This window comes from Myxine glutinosa, chromosome 4 (genome assembly GCF_964187855.1).
Source record: "Myxine glutinosa chromosome 4, kmMyxGlut1.1, whole genome shotgun sequence".
NCBI lineage: Eukaryota > Metazoa > Chordata > Myxini > Myxiniformes > Myxinidae > Myxine > Myxine glutinosa.
Window position 1 is genome coordinate 212,041,957 of NC_136264.1, and position 22,983 is coordinate 212,064,939.

Here is a 22,983-nt window from a genome sequence, read left to right on the forward strand (position 1 = left end):
TGCATTTATCGATGTTGTTCAAACCTGGTACACAGACAATACATGAGTATACATAAGCAGAAAATTTGGTTTTGCAACCTGTCCAAAGATGGCCGACTGACGACCTTTAATTCCGTACAACAAAATTAATAAAACCACGGGGTCTCTGACATTTTTTTAACATCTTTTTCTTCTTGATTATATATATGTATATGCATGCGCCTTGCTATTAATGAAGGTATGGTAGAGGCAATTGTAATCTGTCTGAGAGTCTGCATTCAGATATCTTATTAGAAAAAGCAAACGTATATGTGTTACATATTTATGGGAATGTATGTGAATTACTATTCAGGTCTTTGCTTATCAATGTGTAGTCGATTCAGGGTTGTTGTGGTTGGAGGGTCAGGAGCCCTTCTGGAAAAAGAGACCGGAAACGGAAGAAGAAAGACACGAGTTCGAAAGAAGCGACGAGGATTCTTCTTCCTCGCCCCGCTCCGACGAGAGGTGGGATCGATATTGAGCCGTGTGGAAAAGCAGCGTTCCCGAGCCCGTCTGGCGAGAGGAGTTACCGGGACGGATACCTGCCCGGTGGACACGTCAAGCTGCCGTGTGGCCGTGCACCGACCCAGCGTCTGGCACCGTTCGCGGCACCGTCTACAAAGACGCGTACGGGTCGCACGTTGGGGCCTAACACGCGTTGCAAGCGGCGTGTGGCTTTTGCCTGCTGTACAGTACCCGCTTCGCGTGGCCAAGAGGGGGCTGCAACCTTGGTTCCCGGTACGATACATGCCCGGTGGAAAAACGTCCGCCCGGGGTTCGTTCAACCGCCCGAGTGCGGCGAAGCCGACCATCATCTTGGTCAGGAGGGGCCCAGAGACATTGTGAGGGACAGAGACCAAAGGGGGTCGTGAGTACAAAAGGGGACACACGTATGTAAGATGGCCATCTTAATCATCTAGGGGATTGATTGTTGAGTGTGAATTGTGGATGGTGGATTGCTCGGGGAATATATCCTTGATTGTATCATTGAAATTGTATGGTATCATTACCATTGAAATATATCATTGAAAATCAGTTTTCTCTTGGGTGGAATTCCTAGGGATTGCGTTGCGAAAGCGCATATATAATACCACTGTCTGGCGAAGTTCCTCTCACGGTCCGGGGGTCACCGAGACCAGGTAGTCACCGAGGGGACCACGTAACAGAATTGGGGGCTCGTCCAAATTACGATTTGCGGATTCGCAATTGGGTCTACGTCAGGGATCTAAAATTGTATAAAATAATAAAATAATATTTTTATTAATTAAAATTTATTAATTAAGTATTAATTGGTAAATTTTTGGGGAAATTGGGGGTAAAGTATTGGGTGAAGGTTAACAGGTGTTAACGATAGGCACCATGGCGTTTGTGGCACAGAACTTTGCGGTAACCCCGAGTGAGGCACAGTTCCGAGCGTTACTAAAGTCGGACCTCTTGAAATTGGCCAAACATTTTAACTTGGAGGTCCGAACTAATTTGAGGAAGGCAGAGTTGCAGGCCACGGTGATACAATCTATGGTGGGATTAGGAACATGGGACGAGTTAGCCTGGGAGTGGCTACCCGAAGAACCAGAAGACGTTGAGCTCCGGAAACTGGAGTTGCAATTACGGAGCCAGGAACGGATCAAAGAAGAGGAAAGGAAAGCAGAAGAGAGGAGAGAAGAGAAACAAGCAGAGGAAAGGGGAGTGGAACGAGAACTCCAGGAAAGGTTAAAAGAAGAAGAAAGGAAAGCAGAAAAGGAAAGAGCAGAAGAAGAAAGGAAAGCAGAAAAGGAAAGAGCAGAAGAAGAAAGGAAAGCAGAAAAGGAAAGAGCAGAAGAAGAAAGGAAAGCAGAAAAGGAAAGAGCAGAAGAAGAAAGGAAAGCAGAAAAGGAAAGATCAGAAGAGGAAAGGAAAGCAGAAGAGAGGAGAGAAGAGAAACAAGCGGAGGAAAGGAGAGTGGAACGAGAACTCCAGGAAAGGTTAGAAGGGAGAAAAGCAGAGGAGAGGAGAGCTGCAAGGGACCTCGAAGCAGAGGAGAGAAAAGCGGAAAGGGAATTAAAGGAACGTGACATGGAGCTTCAGCAAGAAATTAAATTCAAGGAGCTGGAGTTAATGAGAGAACGGGGAGAGGCACCACCCTTGCTGACGGGGTCGACACCTAACCAGAAAACCTGGGATGTGGGCAGACATGAGGCTGGTTCCACCGTTCAGTGAAAAGGAAGTCGCGAAATTTTTTCCACACTTTGAGAAAGTGGCTCGACAATTAAACTGGCCGGAGGAGGCCTGGACCATACTCGTGCAAAGTGTGCTGGTGGGAAAAGCTCAAGAGATTTATTCGGCGCTACCAATGGACCAATGTGCAGATTATGAGGTACTGAAGAAGCACATCCTCAAAGCCTATGAGTTGGTTCCGGAAGCTTACAGGCAAAAATTCAGGAATGCCAGGAAGAGGGAGAGTGAGACCCATGTGGAGTTTGCCAGAGTGAAAGAAAACATGTTTGATCGGTGGTGTGAGTCAAAAGGAGTCGGGAAAGACTTCGAAACATTGCATGACTTGTTCCTGGTGGAGGAATTTCAGCAGTGTGTCCACGAGGACATCAAAGTGTACCTGCAGGAAAAGAAAGTACCAAAGTTGTGGGACGCAGCCACCATGGCAGATGATTATGCCTTAACCCACCGAATAGGGGTCCACGAACCTAACTCCTCGCCTAGATCTCCGCAGGGGAGGTGGGGAACAGCAGGTGCGGAGAACGACAATACATGGCGGCAGCCTCGAGAGGATTATGGGGACAACGCGGATACCCCACCGGTTTGACATCAGAGGGATGCGGGCCCAAGACAAACTTATATTTCGGGGGGCCCGAGGCAGACCACGAGTTTTTCCTCCGGGCCTACTTGCGCTTTTTGCAAGAAACCTGGACACGATGTCCAGTTGTTACTGCATGAAAAGGGAAGACCCAGAGCGGAGTCAGACTATTACGACTCCAAATGCAATGGCCATTGTGAGAAATCGCCATCAAAAGGGTTACCAACCATTTATTTCAGAGGGGTTTGTGTCACGGGATGGAGCCTCGACTAACCGGAGACCGGTTAGGATATTGAGGGACACAGGAGCACATCAATCTTTAATGCTTGAAGGCATTTTGCCATGGTCCGAGGAGACGGCAACGGGGGATAGTGTTCGTTTACAGGGGATCGGGGGCGGTGTTAGTGCTCCACTTCATGTCATCCATTTGGAGTCCGATTTGGTGTCAGGACCGGTCACCGTCGGTTTACAAGCCACACTTCCTGTAGAGGGTGTATCTGTGGTTATCGGGAATGATTTGGCCTGGGGTCAAGTTTATGGTAACCTGAGGGTTGGTAAAGAGCCCAGCAGGGAAAATAACACCACACCAGCTCGGGATGGCGACAAAAGTACCAAGTTATTTGTAGGGGGACTGAACTTCAAAACAGAGGAAGAAGTTCTGACCTCTGTCTTCAACAGATATGGGCCGCTGGTGGAAGTGCGGTTGGTAAGAGACAGGGAAACGCAACAGTCAAGAGGGTTCGGCTTTGTCACATTTGCAAGCACAAAAGACGCCAGAGGCAGAGAAGAATTGGAATGGCAAGGATTTGGAGGGTCGGACCATAACAGTAGGGAAGGCATTTCGTAGGCGTCGAGAGGTCTACAGGAGAGTACAACTGGGCGGTAGTTTTGGTGGTGGCCGCAATCAATATTATTATGGAGGCTCCCTGAGTTACGGCAGCTCCCGAAGGAAGGATTGTCAAAGTCGTGGCCGAGAAGGAGACCGCTATTCATGGGACTACAGTGACAAGCGGTCCCACCATAATTATTAGGGAAGTTCTGAAAAGCTGAAGCACTGAGGCGGCGGAGCCGCCGAGCCAAGATTCCTACACGGATTAACCGTGAACGCCACGTTCCTCAAGGCGCCCATGTAGAGAACTTTCCTGCACGGACTAACCGTGAACTCCACGTTCCTAAAGGCATCCATGTAGTGAATATTCGGCTTGGCCTCCCGGAAAAAGTGCTATCGAGTTGCTTAACTTTGGATCTTTGATCAACCCCTTAACCTTCATTCACAAGAAACTGACGGTCAAAGTCAGAGGGTCATGAGATGGAGTTTGGCTTGGCAGGAGTCCAACGGGAAATTGAACATGTAAAGGGCAGGGACAATGTCGTTGCTGGTGCTTTGTCCAGAGTGAATTACCTTTGAAAATCTCTGGGGGTTGAGTTATCTGGTTTGTTTATCCAAGTTGGCCGGCAAAGAAAGTTTTCGCTGGGTTCAAACTTTCTTTCTTGAAGGGGGGGAGTGTTACATATTTATGGGAATGTATGTGAATTACTATTCAGGTCTTTGCTTATCAATGTGTAGTCGATTCAGGGTTGTTGTGGTTGGAGGGTCAGGAGCCCTTCTGGAAAAAGAGACCGGAAACGGAAGAAGAAAGACATGAGGTCGAAAGAAGCGACGAGGATTCTTCTTCCTTGCCCCGCTCCGACGAGAGGTGGGATCGATATTGAGCCGTGTGGAAAAGCGGCGTTCCCGAGCCCGTCTGGCGAGAGGAGTTACCGGGACGGATACCTGCCCGGTGGACACGTCAAGCTGCCGTGTGGCCGTGCACCGACCCAGCGTCTGGCACCGTTCGCGGCACCGTCTACAAAGACGCGTACGGGTCGCACGTTGGGGCCTAACACGCGTTGCAAGTGGCGTGTGGCTTTTGCCTGCTGTACAGTACCCGCTTCGCGTGGCCAAGAGGGGGCTGCAACCTTGGTTCCCGGTACGATACATGCCCGGTGGAAAAACGTCCACCCGGGGTTCGTTCAACCGCCCGAGTGCGGCGAAGCCGACCATCATCTTGGTCAGGAGGGGCCCAGAGACATTGTGAGGGACAGAGACCAAAGGGGGTCGTGAGTACAAAAGGGGACACACGTATGTAAGATGGCCATCTTAATCATCTAGGGGATTGATTGTTGAGTGTGAATTGTGGATGGTGGATTGCTCGGGGAATATATCCTTGATTGTATCATTGAAATTGTATGGTATCATTACCATTGAAATATATCATTGAAAATCAGTTTTCTCTTGGGTGGAATTCCTAGGGATTGCGTTGCGAAAGCGCATATATAATACCACTGTCTGGCGAAGTTCCTCTCACGGTCCGGGGGTCACCGAGACCAGGTAGTCACCGAGGGGACCACGTAACAATATGGTTATGTATGTTTATGTGCGACGAAAACATCTTCTTCTTCAAATAAAATTACCATCCTCGTTATTAACCCTCTTAATTGCGTTAAGACTGCTGAGACCCCTCAGGCCTTTGATGACACTTTAATTCCCCCCAAAGACCCTTTGGGCCCTTTTTTTTTTTCTTTTTTTTTCTTTTTTTTTTGATACTGAATCGAGGCTCGTGAAAGAGCTAACATTTATTTCACAAACAAATCAACCAGACAAACAAAATATATAATAAGAGGGAGCGGTAGGCAAGATGGGGAGAGAAGGGGAAGCACACAAACACAACACTTGAGAGCAGGGACATCGGGAGATGTGTGGGAGGAGGAGGCGTGGGAAGGGGGGAGAGGTATAAAACACAAGGGGACCAAGGACTTCCAGGACAGAAGTTGGTATTTCTGAAGCCCACAGAAATAACCCTGAATAGCCCACCATCAATACCCTGAAGACCCCCACAGACCCCAAAGACCCAATATACCCTTCAAGGCCCTGAGGCTCAAAAAGACCCTGAATACCCAAAACACCCCGAAGACCCAAAACGCCCTCAAAGGCCCAGAGGACCCAAATGGCCCTGAAGACCCAAAACACCATGAAAACCCAAAAGACACTGAAATGGTCAAAGATGCCTACCCCTCTGACACGACGTGTGGTGAGGCGCGTCGAGTCACGCTAGTACTTTTAATATAGCATCCTATGGGACGTAGACAAGTAATGTTTGCACCAATCATGATCATGCAAGTATTGATTTTCTTTTGCATCTCATTTTATCATTTAAATTTTGTCTGAGGTGATCTGATTATTCAAAGCTACTTTGGTCTTATTCACTTTCAAAAAAAAATAAAAAACCAACCATTTTTAAATTTCATCCCTGGTTTATATGAAGGGTATAGTTGTGTGTTAGGCTGCTGGGCCATAGAAGTTCACGGTTCACGTTTCACGTTTCACGGTTCACGCGTGTAAAGAAAAATGGACAAACGTAGTATGACTTGCTCTGGGCCATAGAACGCCTTTCATGTTTCACGTGTCACGTTTCACGCGTGAAAGGCGGAATGAACATGCACACTTTTTCTATGCGTGAAAACGGAGATCTCGGTCGACCTGATTATTTTTATGTCGGTCTTTTGGAAAAAAATTAAGACTGAGTTTATGACAACACAAATCTATAGATTGAATTTAATGAAAACAAATATAACTTTGTAAGCGCAAGAGAAGAGAGGTCTCACCACCCAGTCTGAACGTTTTCAAAAGTAGACTCGCTAGACTACTAGACAAATTACCCTAGCCTAGATCATCACGACCAACACCACATTATCCAAATTAATAGGTACCAATCTGAGAGTAATGATGAGCTTTTGTTCTGCTTCGATCGATTTTCTCCAGTTTGTTTGACCTGGCTGTAGATGTTCCAGGACGAGGGTCTTCAAGGCATCGTAAGTCCTGTATGACATCCTGGTATAATTGAAAAACAGTTCTTCATCGGGATTGTCAAGCAGATAACGGAATGTTCGGTGGAATTCACCACGGGTTTCTCTCAGAAGGAAGTGCTCTCGGCTCCAAATTCTGTGCCTTTTTCTCTTCCTCCGTCTTAGTAGAAGCAGAATGAGGCAATCTTCCTCATCCGAAGAGTCCATGTTGACGGTTACTCGGCCAAAGCAGAACTGGCGCGCAACACGTGAACAGCCAAGCGTGAAATCCTATGGCCCAGGGTCCGATTGTTCACGTGAACGTGAACCGTGAAACGTGAACCGTGAACTTCTATGGCCCAGCAGCCTAAGGTACCCATTAGCTGTTGAATTTTGTCTGCAGGGCAAGCGATTGGAGAAGACTTGTAAGCTATGTCTTTCAATTCTGACAAATCTCACACTTTCACTATATCTCTCTGAAAAGACCGTCTGGATAACCCTCCCATCTACTTTCACAACAATCCTCTTGAAGTTCTGTCACTCAAGCTTTTGGGTCTTGCTATCTGCCATGATCTTTCCTGGGAAAACTACATTTCCAAGCTGGCCTCCAAAGCCAGTCGCCAAGCTTTTGGGTCTCGCTATCTGCCATGATCTTTCCTGGGAAAACCGCATTTCCAAGCTGGCCTCCAAAGCCAGTCGCCGACTGGGCATCCTCCGTCGTGCGAAGTCATTCCTTGGCACTACTGAGCTCACCACATACAAAGTTTTCATCTGCAGCTTGATGGAATACTGCTCTCCCCTCTGGGCTGGTGCTCCTGCCTCACACCTATAGTCTGGGATCCGAGACCTCAAAACTTGATTTTGAAGTGACACCCCTGCTATAAAATGTTTGACCCCTAGATCATGTCTGTGGGGGTGTTGGCCACCAGAAAAGTGACTTTAGCAAGGTAGTTTGGATTGCGCGAATTCTGTAGGGACATCTTTTAACTTGGGGCGTCAACTGTAAAAAAGCAAGAAATTTAGGGGTAGGGGAAATTCAATTGACCATATATCCCATAATACAGGGGTGAGTGCAACAAATTACCACTCATTCTTTTTGTTATAAAGTTGGCGTTTATATGAAACATGATTCAACGTGATTGGACCATCCATGAGGTCAGCTGAGGTCAAAAGGTCATGGAAAGTGGGTTAAGCTAAAAGTTTATCTCCTTTAGTAAATAAAATCACATTTTTCCTACTTCAAGCTCAATATCGCCAAACATTTACACCCAAAATATGTTGTTTGTACCCCTCTGATGTTTTTGGGAAAGAAATGCCCCGACTGAACTTAACTTACTGGCATGTATGTCACTTTAGATTTGCATAACTTTAAAAAAATCACCAAAATCGGGCATTCACACTATCTATTTGCACGGTACTCTTCAACATGTTTTAAAACGACAAGTCATACCACATACTGTCTGGAAAAGTGTCATTACCTCTATTTACTCATCATCATCACCGTCATCAGTCAGAAGCCGTCCACATTTTTCTCTGTCGCCATTGCAGGCACATGCAATGATGCATGGTACTCCAGCTTTCGCACAAGGGCAATTCCTCAGGCAGTTCGGTTTCTTCTTACATTTGCAGTACTTAAGCTTCGCAGCAGAAGGCTTTGATGGCTTGCTCTTCATGACAGGAATTAACCTGTCACCATCCACACTCCTGCCATACTCTTCAGGTGGAAGAAGCATTGGATTGCTGAGTGAAGCTTGCTTGTATAAGCTGATCTGACAAAGGTTCCTGAGAACGTGGAAGTGAAAAGCATCTTCTGTTGGAGGAAGGGAGCACAGATCTAGTTTGCTAGATGCAAACAAGTGGGCGCGGAGCTTATCCAGGGATGAATACCCTGGCTTGCCGTAGAGATCACAAAAGAAGCTTCGTGCTTCAGTTATCACCTGATCATGTGCAGAAGGTCCGGATTCATGTCGGATGAAATTGGACAACGCTGGCTGTTTGTGAACATGCTGGAGTGCGACTTTCACTGCTCTCTTCTTACCCCGTTTGAAAGGATAGCTCACCGAATCACAACCTGACAGAATGTAGGAGATGAGCAGTGTGTCTGTGAGTGCCAATACGTCCTTTCCAACTGCTTTGGCCAACTCATTCACCAAGTCATGGATGGGGAGGAACAGATCATCCTTTTCCACCCATAACTCAACAACGTTTGTCAACCGAGGGAAATGATACATTGACAAGACGATGATATCTGTATCTGTAGCCTGAATGACAACTACGCTGTTAGAGCTAGCAATGTGAGCAAAGATTCTGGTGTCCGCCTCCTCGTGGTTAGGGCAGTACAGCTCATCAACATTGGTATGTTCCGTCTGCGTCACACGAGTTGCCTGGGCGTTGACCCCAAGGACCAGGCAGAAGCCATCAGGCCAGGATGACTCCTGGGACCAACGTGAAGCAAGATACGACAGCAGATTGGTCTTGTTACAAGGGTTTGACAGGAATGTGTTCCAATCAGGGATTTTCATGATGTCCGCTGGAACAAACTCTGGCAAGTTGGTATTTGACTCCCGTCTCTGGCGTTCATCCCCTTTTAGACTCTTTAACCCAAAATCATATTGATCGCCCACGAAATGCACTTCAGTGCAATGTCTGGGTTTCATGTTCAAGAGTTTGTTCCTGTACCTTTCCTGAAGTTGGTCAAATGTACTCGAACCAAGTGTGTTGAACCGCTGGATGAATGCCATTGCATCGACTACATAAACTGCATCAGATGCAGAAGGAGGCAACTCTTTTAACGGTTCCCATGACTCAGCAACCTCTGCCTGTAGAGTGGATAGATAGTTGGATTTGCAACCTTTCCGCATGGAAAATCCATTCTTCTCTGGCTCAAACAACGAGGGAGGGTACTCAAGCCATTCGTAACTAAATGCCTCAGTCCGTGCCTCATCGCTCAGGTCCTGTGCGAAACAAAGTGCCCTTGTCACTGCGCTCCTCTCTGATGACTTCTTTCACAGTGTCCATCTTTTTCTTACTTTTCTTCAGATGCGTGGCGAATGTTTCTATCTTCGGTTGGACAATCTTGTCTGCATTCGTCGTCGTGGCAGCATCCATTGCCTCCAAGCCTAGACGTTTGGCATCTACCAGGGTAGTTGCTGCAAGAATCTGACCTGTGGATATGTTCATTAGTTTATCTGTCGCAAGTGAAGGATCGAATGGGTTTTGCATCTTCTCTTCCACGGTCCGTTTGATCTGCAACACGGCTTCCATGTCGTCTTTCCTCAGCTTCTCGTGGTGGTCAGATTGCGGCGAGGCCATGTGTGCCATCTGTTTTACACTTTCAGAGACAGAGGTCATGAACGGTAGAGCCTTGATGTACTTTTCTCGTGCTGATTCAGAATGTGTTATACCCTTAAAGCGGCTTGTTTTGCCTTCCCTATTGTAGGTCTGTTCAAGGGCAAGGTCTGTCCACACACCATTAAAGTCTCCTGCAGTCTGGTGAACTGTGAATTTGCCAGCTGCAAACTCCTCGTGCACTTCTGGTACTGTTTCTGGAAGCTTTTGCATCTCACTGAGATAGATCGGAAGGCAGGACATGTACTTACTATGGCCGGAAGCAATGGTATAGGGTAGCATATTCTGTACCTCTTGTAAGTGCTGTTGCCACAGCCCAGCTCTCAGCACGGATGTAACGCCTTAGGATAAGCACCATGTCTATGTACATGCTCCAAAGATGGGCTGTCACTCCTAATAGTGGGGCAACTTAGCATAACAATTGTGCATTTTGTGAGGAAAGCACCAAATTTGGCACACTAGTAGACTCTCTCTCATATCATGAAAAGATCTGGATACTGGGCCATCTCAGATTCAGAGATTTGATTTTTGCAAGATTTCGATTCGATTGGGATTGAAGAGAACACCTTCTTCGTCTTCTGTACAGTGAAGTTGACAGCCCTGAATTCTCTGGCTACATCTGGGTGCTTCATTGGGAGTGCAACCATGTCTCTCAGGTGAACCAGGACCCACCTTGCCTAGTGTGTGTGGTCTAAGGCATGGAACCATGGGACCAGTTCCGTCAGGGCATCAAAGTGCATCGTGAATGAAGCCTGCCGCAGAGAACGCAAGTAGACCAGTACCAACATCTCTAGTTCCAGCACAGTTGCCCAGTACTGAAAGTTGGGGATGTCTTCTCTCTGGTGACACCAGTCTTCGAACTCAGGCAGGTCTTCTGCATCATCAGCATATGTCATACAGTGGCGTTCATACGCACGGTGTTGCAGGATGTGCAGTGCCGCTGCAATGATTTGATGAGCTCTTCTTGTGCGGGTGACGTGGGCAGCTCGCAGGAAGGAGTCGGCCGTCCCTTGCATTGCAATCTCAGCTTGCAAATCTGCAAAATCTGCAAATCTTGCAAAAATCAAATCTCTGAATCTGAGATGGCCCAATATCCAGATCTTTTCATAATATGATATTGTACTAGTGTGCCAAATTTGGTGCTTTCCTCACAAAATGCACAATTGTTATGCTATGTTTAGCTTAGCTGCCGGACTATAATCCCTTCTCAAAATCTCCCCAGAGCGACTCCAGTGACTCGACATTTCATGACTTCCTTCATGAGTGCAGCAAATTCGTCCTTCTCTTTCCTGTCAAAGGCATTTCTAAGACTTTCAAGCAGAGACGAAAGCAAAGAAAGTGTCTCCTCATTCTTCTCGAACAACAGCCATTTCTCAAATGCCTCCCACTTCAGCATGAACAATGCCTCACTCGACCATGAATGATAACGGACCATCTTATAATAATATTTTCCTGCCATGACTTTATTGGCTGTACCTCGACCACAGATATCACTAGAAACCAGAATGTCCTCTATGCCACTCTCCATTATGAAAAATCCAATAGATCCCAAGATGTTCTGGGCAATATGGAATCCTCCAAGTCGAACAATAACATCTTTGTACTTTTCCGATTCCTTCCTAAACAGCCCCTTTACTATGTCATATATCGCCTGGTCACAAGTCACCACTGTCTTAGCCTGACCCATCTTAAGACTCAAGGAGACAAAGTAGTCCAATGAGGTCTGGACTACATCTGCGTTGGTTGGGTTTTGTGGAAGCAATGGTCCATAACCAATCTTTGTTTTCTCTGTATGTTGCCCAGAACTGTATTCAAAGAAGCTGCTCCATGTCAGGCTACCAGTGTCCTTGTCGTTTTCACCCGTCATCAACTGTGTTGGGTACATCCTCAGTAGGAACCAAACGATGTTCTTGTCAGCTAGAAAGCAGGCTTCCCCCTTGTCATCATGAGGAAGTTCAATATCATGTAATGACCTAGCCTGTCTTCTGTCCTTCAGTGTCAGTTTATTACTTACTGGAACGAATTTGTCTAGTTCACTGATAGTCAGTTTCCTGGTTTTCTTAAGGGGCACTGCCCCCACTTCCTTCTCCCTCAAATGTGTACTGATGCATTTTATTTGTTGTAGCATCAAAACTACCACCATCTTGTCTCTGAATGGAAGTTTAAGGCTGAAGATCGATGGTAACCATAAAGATCAGCAAGAGTGAAGCAAGTTGCTGAAACAAATGTAGCATAATAATCCCTAGCACCACACAAAAGATGAAAAGCATCAACCACCACAGTAAACCATCACTATTACGATCAATATAGGCCAGAAACAGTAGAGGGATGCAAAGAACATATTGTGACATATACATGTGAATTATTTGATAAAGGAGCTAAATTTTCAGCTTAACCCACTTTCCGTGACCTTTTGACCTCTGCTGACCTCATGGATGGTCCAATCACGTTGAATCATGTTTCATATAAAAGCCAAATTTATAACAAAAAGAATGAGTGGTAATTTGTTGCACTCACCCCTGTATTATGGGATATATGGTTCAATTGAATTTCCCCTACCCCTAAATTTCTTGCTTTTTTACAGTTGACGCCCCAAGTTAAAAAACGTCCATTCGCGCAATCCAAACTACCTTGCTAAAGTCACTTTTCTGGTGGCTAACACCCCCACAGACATGATCTAGGGGTCAAACATTTTATAGCAGGGGTGTCACTTCAAAATCACTTTTTTACACATTTCCAGGCCTCGGATCCCAGACTACTAGCTCTGATACATGCTGTAGAAACCAAAGCTTTTCGAATAATTGATGTCTCCTGCGATGAAGCTGATTCTAAGAACCTTTCACTTGCTCACCGCAGGCAGGTTGGTGGTCTTTCTGTCCTCTACCAACTCTTCTCCGGCCTAGCTCCCCCTGCTCTGCTGGTGCCCGGTCCCCCAAATATTCCTGCAGGATGCACAAGATCTGCCTGCAACCCTCTTCTGGTGAAACTGCCAAAATCAAGAGTCTCTGCTCACCTTCACTCTTTCATTCCTCTTTTCTCCTGCCTCTGGAACAAACTCTCTTCAATCCTACTTCTCCCTCCAGGTCTTCAAAACAGCTGTTCACCACCATCTCTTATCTTCCTCCATCCAAAACCTTGATAATTTCGACCCCTGTTAATACACCCCAAATCCACCTTTTTCCAATTCCGTTTTCTTTCGTGAAAGGCCTAGTAGTGTCCATCTTGTTTATCCCGTGTACCTCACCCCAGCCCTCTCCCATCCACAGAGCTCCCGATGTGCCTGTTCTCTACTGTTGTTGTGCTTTCCTCTCTCTCCTCTTGTCTTCTGTTCCCTTTATTATATACTTCATGTGTGTTTGTGTTAGCTCTTACACGAGCCCCCACTTTGTTTACAAAAAAAACAAAAAACCTAGGCTTGGGCGATAATTGAAAAACCGATATCACTACAATGGGCCTGATTATTGCAGTAATATATATTCATAATGTAATTAGCACCTTGAAAGCCATGTAGTGTACAATAACAATCTTGATAAGAACAAACTGAATGGTCAATTACATGTGTGTTTGTACTCTTTTTGGTAATTCTGTTGCAATTTGTTTTAAGTAGGCCTGGGTAATAATGGAAAAACCTATATCATGATAATGGACCTCATTATCACGATTATCGCGATAATATCATGATGATATAAATAATGCAATTAGCGCCTTGAAAACGATGAAGCATACAATAACAATCCACATAAGCTGAGTGACTTGGCGAGCAGTTTGCGAAGTGGTTGATGCAGAATGTCTGGCTTGGCAAGCAATAGCAAGCTGCTTTTTAACGGAACGCACCATGCAAGCTGCTTGCTTATTGGGACATATGTGAAGAAAGTCCTATATGACTATCTTCAAACATTTAAAATAATACCTTTGATATAGAACTTCACGAATAATAAATGCCAAGCAATCCCATGTTGACAAAAATGGGATAAATAAAATACGACACCATCCTGCCCGCTTGTTCGGTCTGACGAACGGTGAGAGGAGGAAATGAGATGACTTGCTTGTCCTTTGCCAAAGCACTGCCGAGGAAGCTCATCTTCTCGATTTTTGATATGATGTTGCCTTTTGTGCCTAACTTCAGACAAAGTGCAGTCAAACGTCGCACCAAATTTGACATTGAAAGCAGTGTTGGTGCCTTGAGTCGTTTGCTTGTTTTGATGTTTAATGCTTAACGATATACCATTTAAATTACATCTTGGAGAATATGCATTACATTATAATCACCTGATTTATTTTGTAGTGCTGCATTTAATACGGGTATATCTTTTGAGAACCTAAATATGCCAAACACAGCCATTACATGGGCTCAAGGTGTGATTTACTTTCTGCGCATGTGCACCAGGGGAAAGGGGGGGGGGGGGGGTGGAGGAATACTGACATGTATGCCGAAAAATACGGTAACCGAACAAGACTTGTTTACCTGCTGGAAATTATGAAAGCATGTCTTCACAGATGTGTTGTAATGTCTTGACAGGTAATGTCATCGAAGGAAAAGGGCCGGTTTGAGGAAATGGCTCGTGTGGACAAGGCACGATATGAGCGTGAAATGCAGAATTATGTACCACCCAAGGGAATGAAACGGAAGCAAAAGAAAGATCCAAATGCACCAAAGCGTCCTCCGTAAGTTTGTTTTTATTTTTGTGGATAGGAATGAAGTTATTTTCCTAACTTTTAATAATAATAATAATAATAATTCATTTATTTTGTATAGCGCTTTTCCAGAAGCCCAAAGGCGCTTTGACAGAGTGGAAAACATAATGCATAACAATACATGAAAACAACAATTGCAAAAAGACAAGAATCAATAGGGAAATATTTAAAGCAAAAGGAGGGAGAAGGAGAAGAGATAGTCAGGGGTTAAATGCTGTGGGTTGAATGTTGAATGCAGCCTAGGCTTGGGCGATAATTGAAAAATTTTAAGGGCTTTTCTTTGCTTTTGGGCTTTTCTTTGCTTATTACAAAATATGTGCTTTTGTGCTTATTACAAAAATTACTTTGCTTATAAAAAATGGGCTTTTCTTTGCTTATTACGATGTGTCGTAGTTGTCTTGTAACTTACAGCAATTTTGGTGGACAAACCCATTTTTGATCAACATTGAAACCCATTCCGAGGTCGGCTAATTGAGTACCAGTTCACTGGTAATTCCCTGTTTGTCGTTGAAGGCGGCAAAAAGGGTTGGCGTCAGGAAGGGCATCCGGCCGTAAAACATTGCTTCAAAAAGGGGACCAAAAAACAACAACTACCACGGTCCCAGAAAAGGCCAACCCCCGCATTTGCGGGGAAAAATGGCCTCTAAACGGTGGTTTATTGCGACGAATGAATCAAAATGATGAAATGCAGATTTATTTTGAAATTAAAATGACTTGTTAAAGGGTGTGGGTTTTATTGTAAGAAATGAAGTAAAACTATTGCTTTTTATTATTTTATGGCTCTGCCCCCAAAGTGGCTGGAGGCATTATTTTTTCGGGTTTTCAGTATGGGCGAAACCTCGTTTTTCTCAGCAAACCACATGTCCAATTGAAACAACTTTCAGGGTAGGAATGACACCCATGGAGAACGTTTTTATGACAGTTGTGACGTTATAGATCACGTGGTATGGCAGTCATTTTGGAGTAAACAAAAATAATTACAACTTTTTTTATATAAACGCTTGTTCTTTTCTTTTTTTCTTCTTTTTTTAATATACAGAATCGAGGCTCGTGAAAGAGCTAACATTTATTTCGCAAACAAATCAAATAGACAAACAAAATATATAAAGAGGGAGCGGTAGACAAGATGGGGAGAGAATGGGAAGCACACAAACGCAACATTTGAGAGCAGGGACATCGGGAGATGTGTGGGAGGAGGAGGCGTGGGAAGGGGCGGGCGGTGGGAGAAGTATTAAACTCAAGGACACCAAGGGCTTCCAGGACAGAAGCTGGTATTTCAAAAAAGTGGATTTGGGGTGAAATTAGTGGGGGTAGAAAAGATCAAGGTTTTGGATGGGGGAAAATAAGAGATGGTGGTGAACAGCTGTTTTAAAGACCTGGACGGAAGAGTGGGATTGAAGAGAGTGAGGGAGTTTGTTCCAGAGGCGGGAGAAAAGAGGAATGAAGGAGTGAAGGTGAGCAGAGTCTTGATTTTGGCAGTTTAACCATAAGAGGGTTGCAGGCAGATCTTGTGCGACCTGTAAGAATATTTGGGGGACAGAGCCCAGAGAGAGCTGGGTGGGCAAGGCCGGAGAGGAGTCGGTAGAAGACGGAAAGACAACCAGCCTGCCTGCGGTGAGTGAGTGAAAGGCCCTCGGAGTTAGCTTCATCGCGGGAGATTCCAATGATTCTGAACGCTTTGATTTCAACAGCGTGAAGACGAGCTAGGTGTGAGGCAGGAGCACCAGCCCAGAGGGGAGAGCAGTATTCCATTGAGCTGCGTATGAAAGCCTTGTATGTGGTGAGCTCAGGCGTGCCAAGGAAGGACTTCGCACGACTGAGGATGCCCATTCGGCGACTGGCTTTGGAGACCAGATTTGAAATGTGGTTTTCCCAGGAAAGATCATGGCAGATAGTGAGACCCAAAAGCTTGAGTGACAGAACTTCTTGGAGAGGATTATTCAGAAAGTGGATGGGAGGGTTGTCCAGTCGGTCTTTTCGGAGAGACATCGTAAGAGTGCGAGATTTGTCAGGATTGAAAGACATGTTCCACTTGTTTGCCCAGTCTGTGATTTTTGTCAAGGTCTGCAGAGAGTGAGGAGGCTGCAGACTGCCGATCTGAGGGATGAAGAATGGAGCGACAGAGAGTAGAGTCATCAGCAAAGATAGAGAGGATTTTCAAGAGAGTCAGAGAGATCATTGATGAAGACCAGAAAAAGCACAGGGCCCAGAACACTGCCTTAGGAAACTCCAGCCTGAACAGGAAGAGGAGATGAGAGAACCCCATTCAGGGCCACACGTTGACTACGACTAGAGAGGAAGTCCGCCAGCCATGCGTGGAGATTTCCATGGATACCAAAGGAGGAGCGTTTGGTGAGCAGAGCGGGGTGCCCGACAGTATCGAAGGCACGTGATATGTCAAGGGAGACAGCTCTAATTTCCTGTTTGGCATTGAGGACCTCCATCCATTGTTGAGAAAGCAGAAGCAGCATGTCCAGAGTAGAGTGACCAGGTCTGAAACCAAATTGATGATCAGAGATCAAGCCATTGGAGAAGAGGAAAGATTTCATATCGGAAGCAATGATGGATTCCATGACTTTGCTGATAATTGGGAGAAGGCTGATTGGTCTGTCATCGCTAGGATCTTTTTGCACCTTTTTGTGCAAAGCGGTGATGTTGGCTGATTTCCAAGCAGATGGCAGATGACCTTGAGCAAAAGAGGGTGAAGAGAACAGAGAGAGGGAGTGAAAGAGCGGAAGAACAGGATTTTATGACCTGTGGGCTGATGCCATCAGGTCTAGTTGCAGAATCAGAGTCTAGGGTTGACAGAAACTTTTCCACCTTGTCAGGAGGAAAGGACACAGAGTCCAGGAGCAGCTGGGTACGACTGGGTACAGAGAGGGATGGGTTTGGGACACAATATTTAGAGGCAAACACAGAGTTGAGGCATTCAGCTTTTTCACGTGTGGCGTCAGCCGTGTAGCCGTTTGAGGTGAGGGAGGGGATGGAGGGGGAACAAACACCAGAAACAGATTTGACCAGATGCCACCAGGATTTGGCAGACGGAGACAGATAAGAGAGTTCGGTCTTGAGAACGGAGAGATATTGTTTCCTGGCTCTCCTGAGGGTGGACACACACTTGTTTCGGGCTTTGTGAAAGGAAATGAGATTTCCTTCCGTTGGATTTGCTTTCCAGGAGACAAAGGCAAGTTGTTTCTGGGCAACAGCCTCACCACAAGAAGCCGTGTACCATGGACGGGAGGAAGGGTATGACAACTGAAGACGAGATGGTATAAATCTGTGCATGAGAGAGAGCAATTTACTTTGGAAGAATTCCCAGGATGAGTTGATGTCAGAGGCGGTAGAGATGGGAGACCAGTCCAGATGATTGATGGCTGCTTGAAGACCGTGCCAGTTGGCCTGAGTGAAATGCCAGACTCGTCGACGCTGAGGAGGCTCTCTGAGAATGGTCAGATGTCCACTTTAACAAGCACATGATCAGATGAGCCGATTGGAGCAGAAGAAGAGCAGCAGACATTTTCACGAAGTTGGTCATAACCAAGTCCAGAAGAGAAGATGCTCCGTTGACTGAGATCCGGGTTGGGAAATTGACAGATTGTGTCAGTCCCAGTGAGTCGCAGAAGTCCTTTGCTGGGGAGCCATGGCTGGTGAGAGAGGTACCCACACCCAGCCAACTGACATGGTGACAATTGAAATCACCACATATGAGGAAGAGAGAGTTGGGATGGGTAGATAGAAGTTGGTCCATATTATCAGACAGCGAGATGTCGATGGAGTCATCACTGTTTGGTGGACGGTACAACGCACACATGAACAAAAGGTGGGAGCGAAGGGGAAGCCGTCGCCAAAGATATTCCTGGGGGTGAGGTGGAGAGGGCAGTGCAGGGTGAGTGAGGAAGTTTTTTTTTTGTTTTTTTTTTTGTTTGTTTTTTTAAAAATAAAGATAGCAACCCCACCTCCAGGACGAGGCTCAGGTCTATCATACCGGAGGAGGGAGTAACCTGGGAGAGATACCAAGGAATCGGAGACATCATGAAGGAGGAAAGTTTCTGTTGAGCAGATCACGTCTGGATTGTCAGAACTTATCCACCTGGTTTTCTTGTTGCCTAACCAACTTATCCACCTGGGTTTGTCGTAATCCGTCCACAATGTTTTGAAGTATCATGCTATATATATTGTTTTTGGCCCTGTCACGCAATGGTGAAGAATCGCTTTAGATATTAAAAAAAATTATAGTACCCGGTCCAGTTCTTCGCCAAAATCTGATCATTTCATCCTTGTCAAATACCCAACCTCCACAAAATTTCGGTCAAATTTGTCCACAACTGTTTGAGATCCTGTTCACAAATGGACAGATAAACAGATAGACTGGTGAAAACATAATTTCCACCCACCTTTGGTGGTGGAGGTAACTGGACTAAGTTTGTTAAATGAAAGTAAATTGAGGTGCTGCCTGTGAGGCACTCAATACACCATACACCTTCAAAGAAAACTTAAACTGCATGGCCATTCCACACATTCTCCAGCTGTCTCCAGAGAAACCCCCTGTCCCCCTCCAACCCCATCATGTGGAGGAGACTATTGGCTTGCTCTCCGTCTGTCCATTTCCCACTCCCCCCCCCCCTTTATTACTTTAGTTTATCGTGGTTTTCTGTACTTTTTTATATATTTTTTCGTTACTTTTTTCCATACCCTTTCCCATATTCAACTGAAACTTGGTACATGGCTTTATTACAAGCTACAGAATAAGTTTGGATTTTGAGAGGCAAACTATTTCTCACGGATTTGGACCGTTTTTGCTTGGAACAAGAACATTCATTGGGGACGAGTAGGGGATGTGTATTGCAATGCAATTCTCCCTCTTGTTTTATTTTATTGCTCAGCGACCTCACAGTTGACGCTCTCCATGACTGGCAATGATCCTGGTATGGGACGAGCCGCCACGGCCTCACCTTTTTCGTGGTTACGTCATCACTAGCGAGAACAAGAGGCAATGATAAAGGACAGTATCTTGCTGCATTTGTCCTTTTTGCCAAATTTCATGTTGAGGGACAACAAAAGACCATTGAGGCAATCACTACTTTGCAGATGATGGTCCTGGTTTGCGAGCGCAACAAAATCTCTTCACTTACACAGACTTGGGAGTCCACCATCTTTTATTTTCTGAATCGACCCGCATGATTACATCTCCCTGATAGCATCATCCGGACACTTTTGTACAACCCGAAAATCTGCACACTCGGCAGCTAGGAGCTGAAGCAGCATGGCTGACTTCAGGAGGGCGAAGTTGTGGATTAAAAAAACCAGTTTGACTTGTGATGTTAGAGGGACAGAGAAGAGGGAGATCAAAAATGGTTTCATGTTTCAAAGCCTCCAATCTGCTAGTGTCTAAACCGTGCCATTATTAATGTTTCATGATGAACAGGGACAGAGTCGAGTGAGGACAAAAAGGAGTGACAACTGAAATGGCTGCCGGATTAGTTGATAGGTGGAGGGACGAAAGGGGAGGGGGAGCGGGCAATGAAAGGGCTGCCTGTCGTGTAATGTGTAAGCAAGTGCAATAAATGACGACGATCAATAGTTTGCACAATGCAGCTCATAACTTTGAACTTTTAATTGACATTGTCTGAAATTTCTTAATAATATAATATGCATATTTAATATATCATAATATGCCTATTTATTTCTTGTATTTGACGTATAATTTACACTTTTAACAATTGTTGAAATGCCTGCTTCTTGTCCCGCTGTGTATAGTTCTGCATTCTTCGTTTTCTGTTCTGAGCATCGGCCGAAGGTGAAGCAGGATAATCCAGGATTGGGGATTGGCAGTATAGCCAAGAAGCTTGGTGAGCAATGGGGCATGCTAACTCCCGATGGCAAGACTCCATATGAGAAGCAGGCTGGCAAGCTGAAGGAGAAGTATGAAAGGGTAAGGCATGGTTTTTATTAGTCCCCTACCGGTGTACACCGGTAGGGGACTATAGGTTTGCACTCCGTCCGTCAGTCTGTCAGTCCGTCACGCAAAGAACAGTTTTCTGTACTTTTTTTCTAAACGCTTAATGCTAATGATTTCAAACTTGGTATATGGTTTCCTCATAAGTTAGATCAAGTTCAAACTTCACGACGTTTCGATCATTTTTGACAAAGTTATGGCACTTTAAACTTTGGGAATTCTGATAATTCTGATGATCCTTAACTCGGTGGCATTTTACGTTTTAATTTCCTTTAAAAAAGATTTTCTCTGCAATAATAGGACCGATTGAGATCAAATTTTCACCGTAGGGGGGACTCTGTCTGTAGAATATTTTAATGGTAATTATGACGTCACAGGTCACGTGGTTCGGCCGCCATATTGTTTTTCGTGAAAACCCCTTTTTCTCTGCAACGGCTGAACAGATCGAGGCCAAACTTTGCAGGCAGAATCGCATACCCATGACGAACAAAAAAGTCAGCGAGCATGACGTCATGCATCACATGGTTTCAGAGTTATGATGTTTTTAAACGTGAACCTTTAAAACCGAGCTCCTCCCTCATTTTTGATCCAATCGAGGGGAAACCACAGATCTGTTCAGCATGTCAGTCTACTAAAATGTCCTTTTGGAATTTGCGACAGGGCACAGGGTTTGGCAGATATCGTTAATTAAACGAAAATATAAAATAAAAAAAAATGGATATCTCTTCAATCGCTAGTACCTCAGACCGTGAGTTGGTAATTATATAATTCACACAGTGCAATACGTGCAGGCTGCTCCACGGAGCAACCTTGCGGGCTTATCAACGAGGCGAGGCGTGACACACATGTGTCTCAGCATACCTCAGATCAAGTTTGAAAACCAGCATCAACCGTGCATAAATTTGCATGTTCGATCATTTTTGACAAAGTTATGGCACTTTGAACTTTGGTAGGGGACATGTATTGCAGTGCAATACTCAGAATGCTTGTTATGGATGAAAGTAACAGAATGTTGATCGAGGTACACTAACTGCTGTGGGAAGCAAGGAAGAAGCTGATGTTTCGAGCATTATCCCTTCGTTGGAGCAAAAGGGAGGAACAATTTGTGGCCTTGGCTACTTCAGTTGGCCATATCTGAGGTTTTAATTGTCTCGGTAAACTTTAGTGTCAAATAAAAGATTGCTATCATGAGGAAAAAGTGACAAATTCAAACTACACTAGAACATAAATCGTGCTCTTGGAATTTTCAAAACCCTTCCATTTAGCATTACTTGCTGGATTAGCAAGTATTTAATTCAATACGTTTAACAAAACTTTACAGCATTTTGTGTCATCTCGGCCAATCAAATTTGCCACTCACTAGTACATGGGCTTATGTTGGGAAACCAAAGTTTGTGGACCGTTTTGCTAGATTCTTGGCAACTAGGCTTAAATCACTCTAAATAGCATATAAAATAAAAAAATTGCTGTTGCCAAATTTTCACGACATCTTCATGGCGGCCATCTTGGATTTCAAGATGGCCACCATTTCGGACCTATTTTGTCTTATATCTTACTTACTAGTACCGACTGCAAAGCCGCAATGAGCCGGCGAAGCCAAAACCTCTTGCCACTATTTTACCCATCACCATGGCATCAGTTGGTTAGGTAGGTAGTTGGTAGTAGGTAGGTAGTTGGTAGTAGGTATGTAGTTGGTAGTAGGTAGGTGTAGTAGGTACCGTACCTGGTAAGACTTGGTAAAAGAGAAGAGCAGACAGTCCTCCCCGATGGCAATACCTGCATACAATACAATAAATGTCACAAGAAGCTTAAGGAAGTAACTATACGATGTGCTAGCTTAAGGCCTATTTTTAACTGGGCTTAACATACGTTTTCACAGTAAGTGTGTAGTCTTCTAACTTCAGTCGCTGTCAGGCGCCAGGGCTGGTTCTCTGACTCTCCGGGCACGGCAGCTTCGTCCACCAGAAGACGTTAGCTTGCAGTGATTAATTCGGTGAAATCCATCTCAACTTCGGATATTTCCGGCCGTGAAAAACTATCCGTATTTCTAAACTAAATATGTAAACCGCTTATACCATATTTCTGGCCGTGAAAAACTATCCCGTACGGCCGCGAGATTTCTAAAAAATAATTCTTCGTCAATTTTAGAATATTTGACGCCGTTTTCACCGTCAAACGCGTAATAATAATTGGTTCTGGTGTTGACGATTTTCATTGAAGATAACGAGGTTGGTCTTAACGTATTTTAATTACTAATGAGAGGTTTCATTAGATTATGAATCGAAGAACGACGGGTGAAACAAGCTCCTATTGAACTTTTTCGCAATTGTTTTATGCAAACTTCCGCATCCGG

The 22,983-nt window shown here is 45.0% G+C and overlaps 1 protein-coding gene across 4 annotated transcripts in view; it reads left to right on the plus strand.

The window, feature by feature from the left end:
- LOC137425686 (high mobility group protein B1) overlaps positions 1-22,983 on the plus strand; it is an 89,019-nt gene that overhangs the window by 60,368 nt on the left and 5,668 nt on the right. For all 4 annotated transcript variants that reach the window (XM_068114364.2, XM_068114363.2, XM_078776961.1 and 1 more), the window contains exons 3-4: positions 14,499-14,644; positions 20,432-20,606. In XM_068114364.2, the coding sequence (XP_067970465.1) occupies positions 14,499-14,644; positions 20,432-20,606 (321 nt within the window). The remainder of the gene's footprint in view (positions 1-14,498; positions 14,645-20,431; positions 20,607-22,983) is intronic.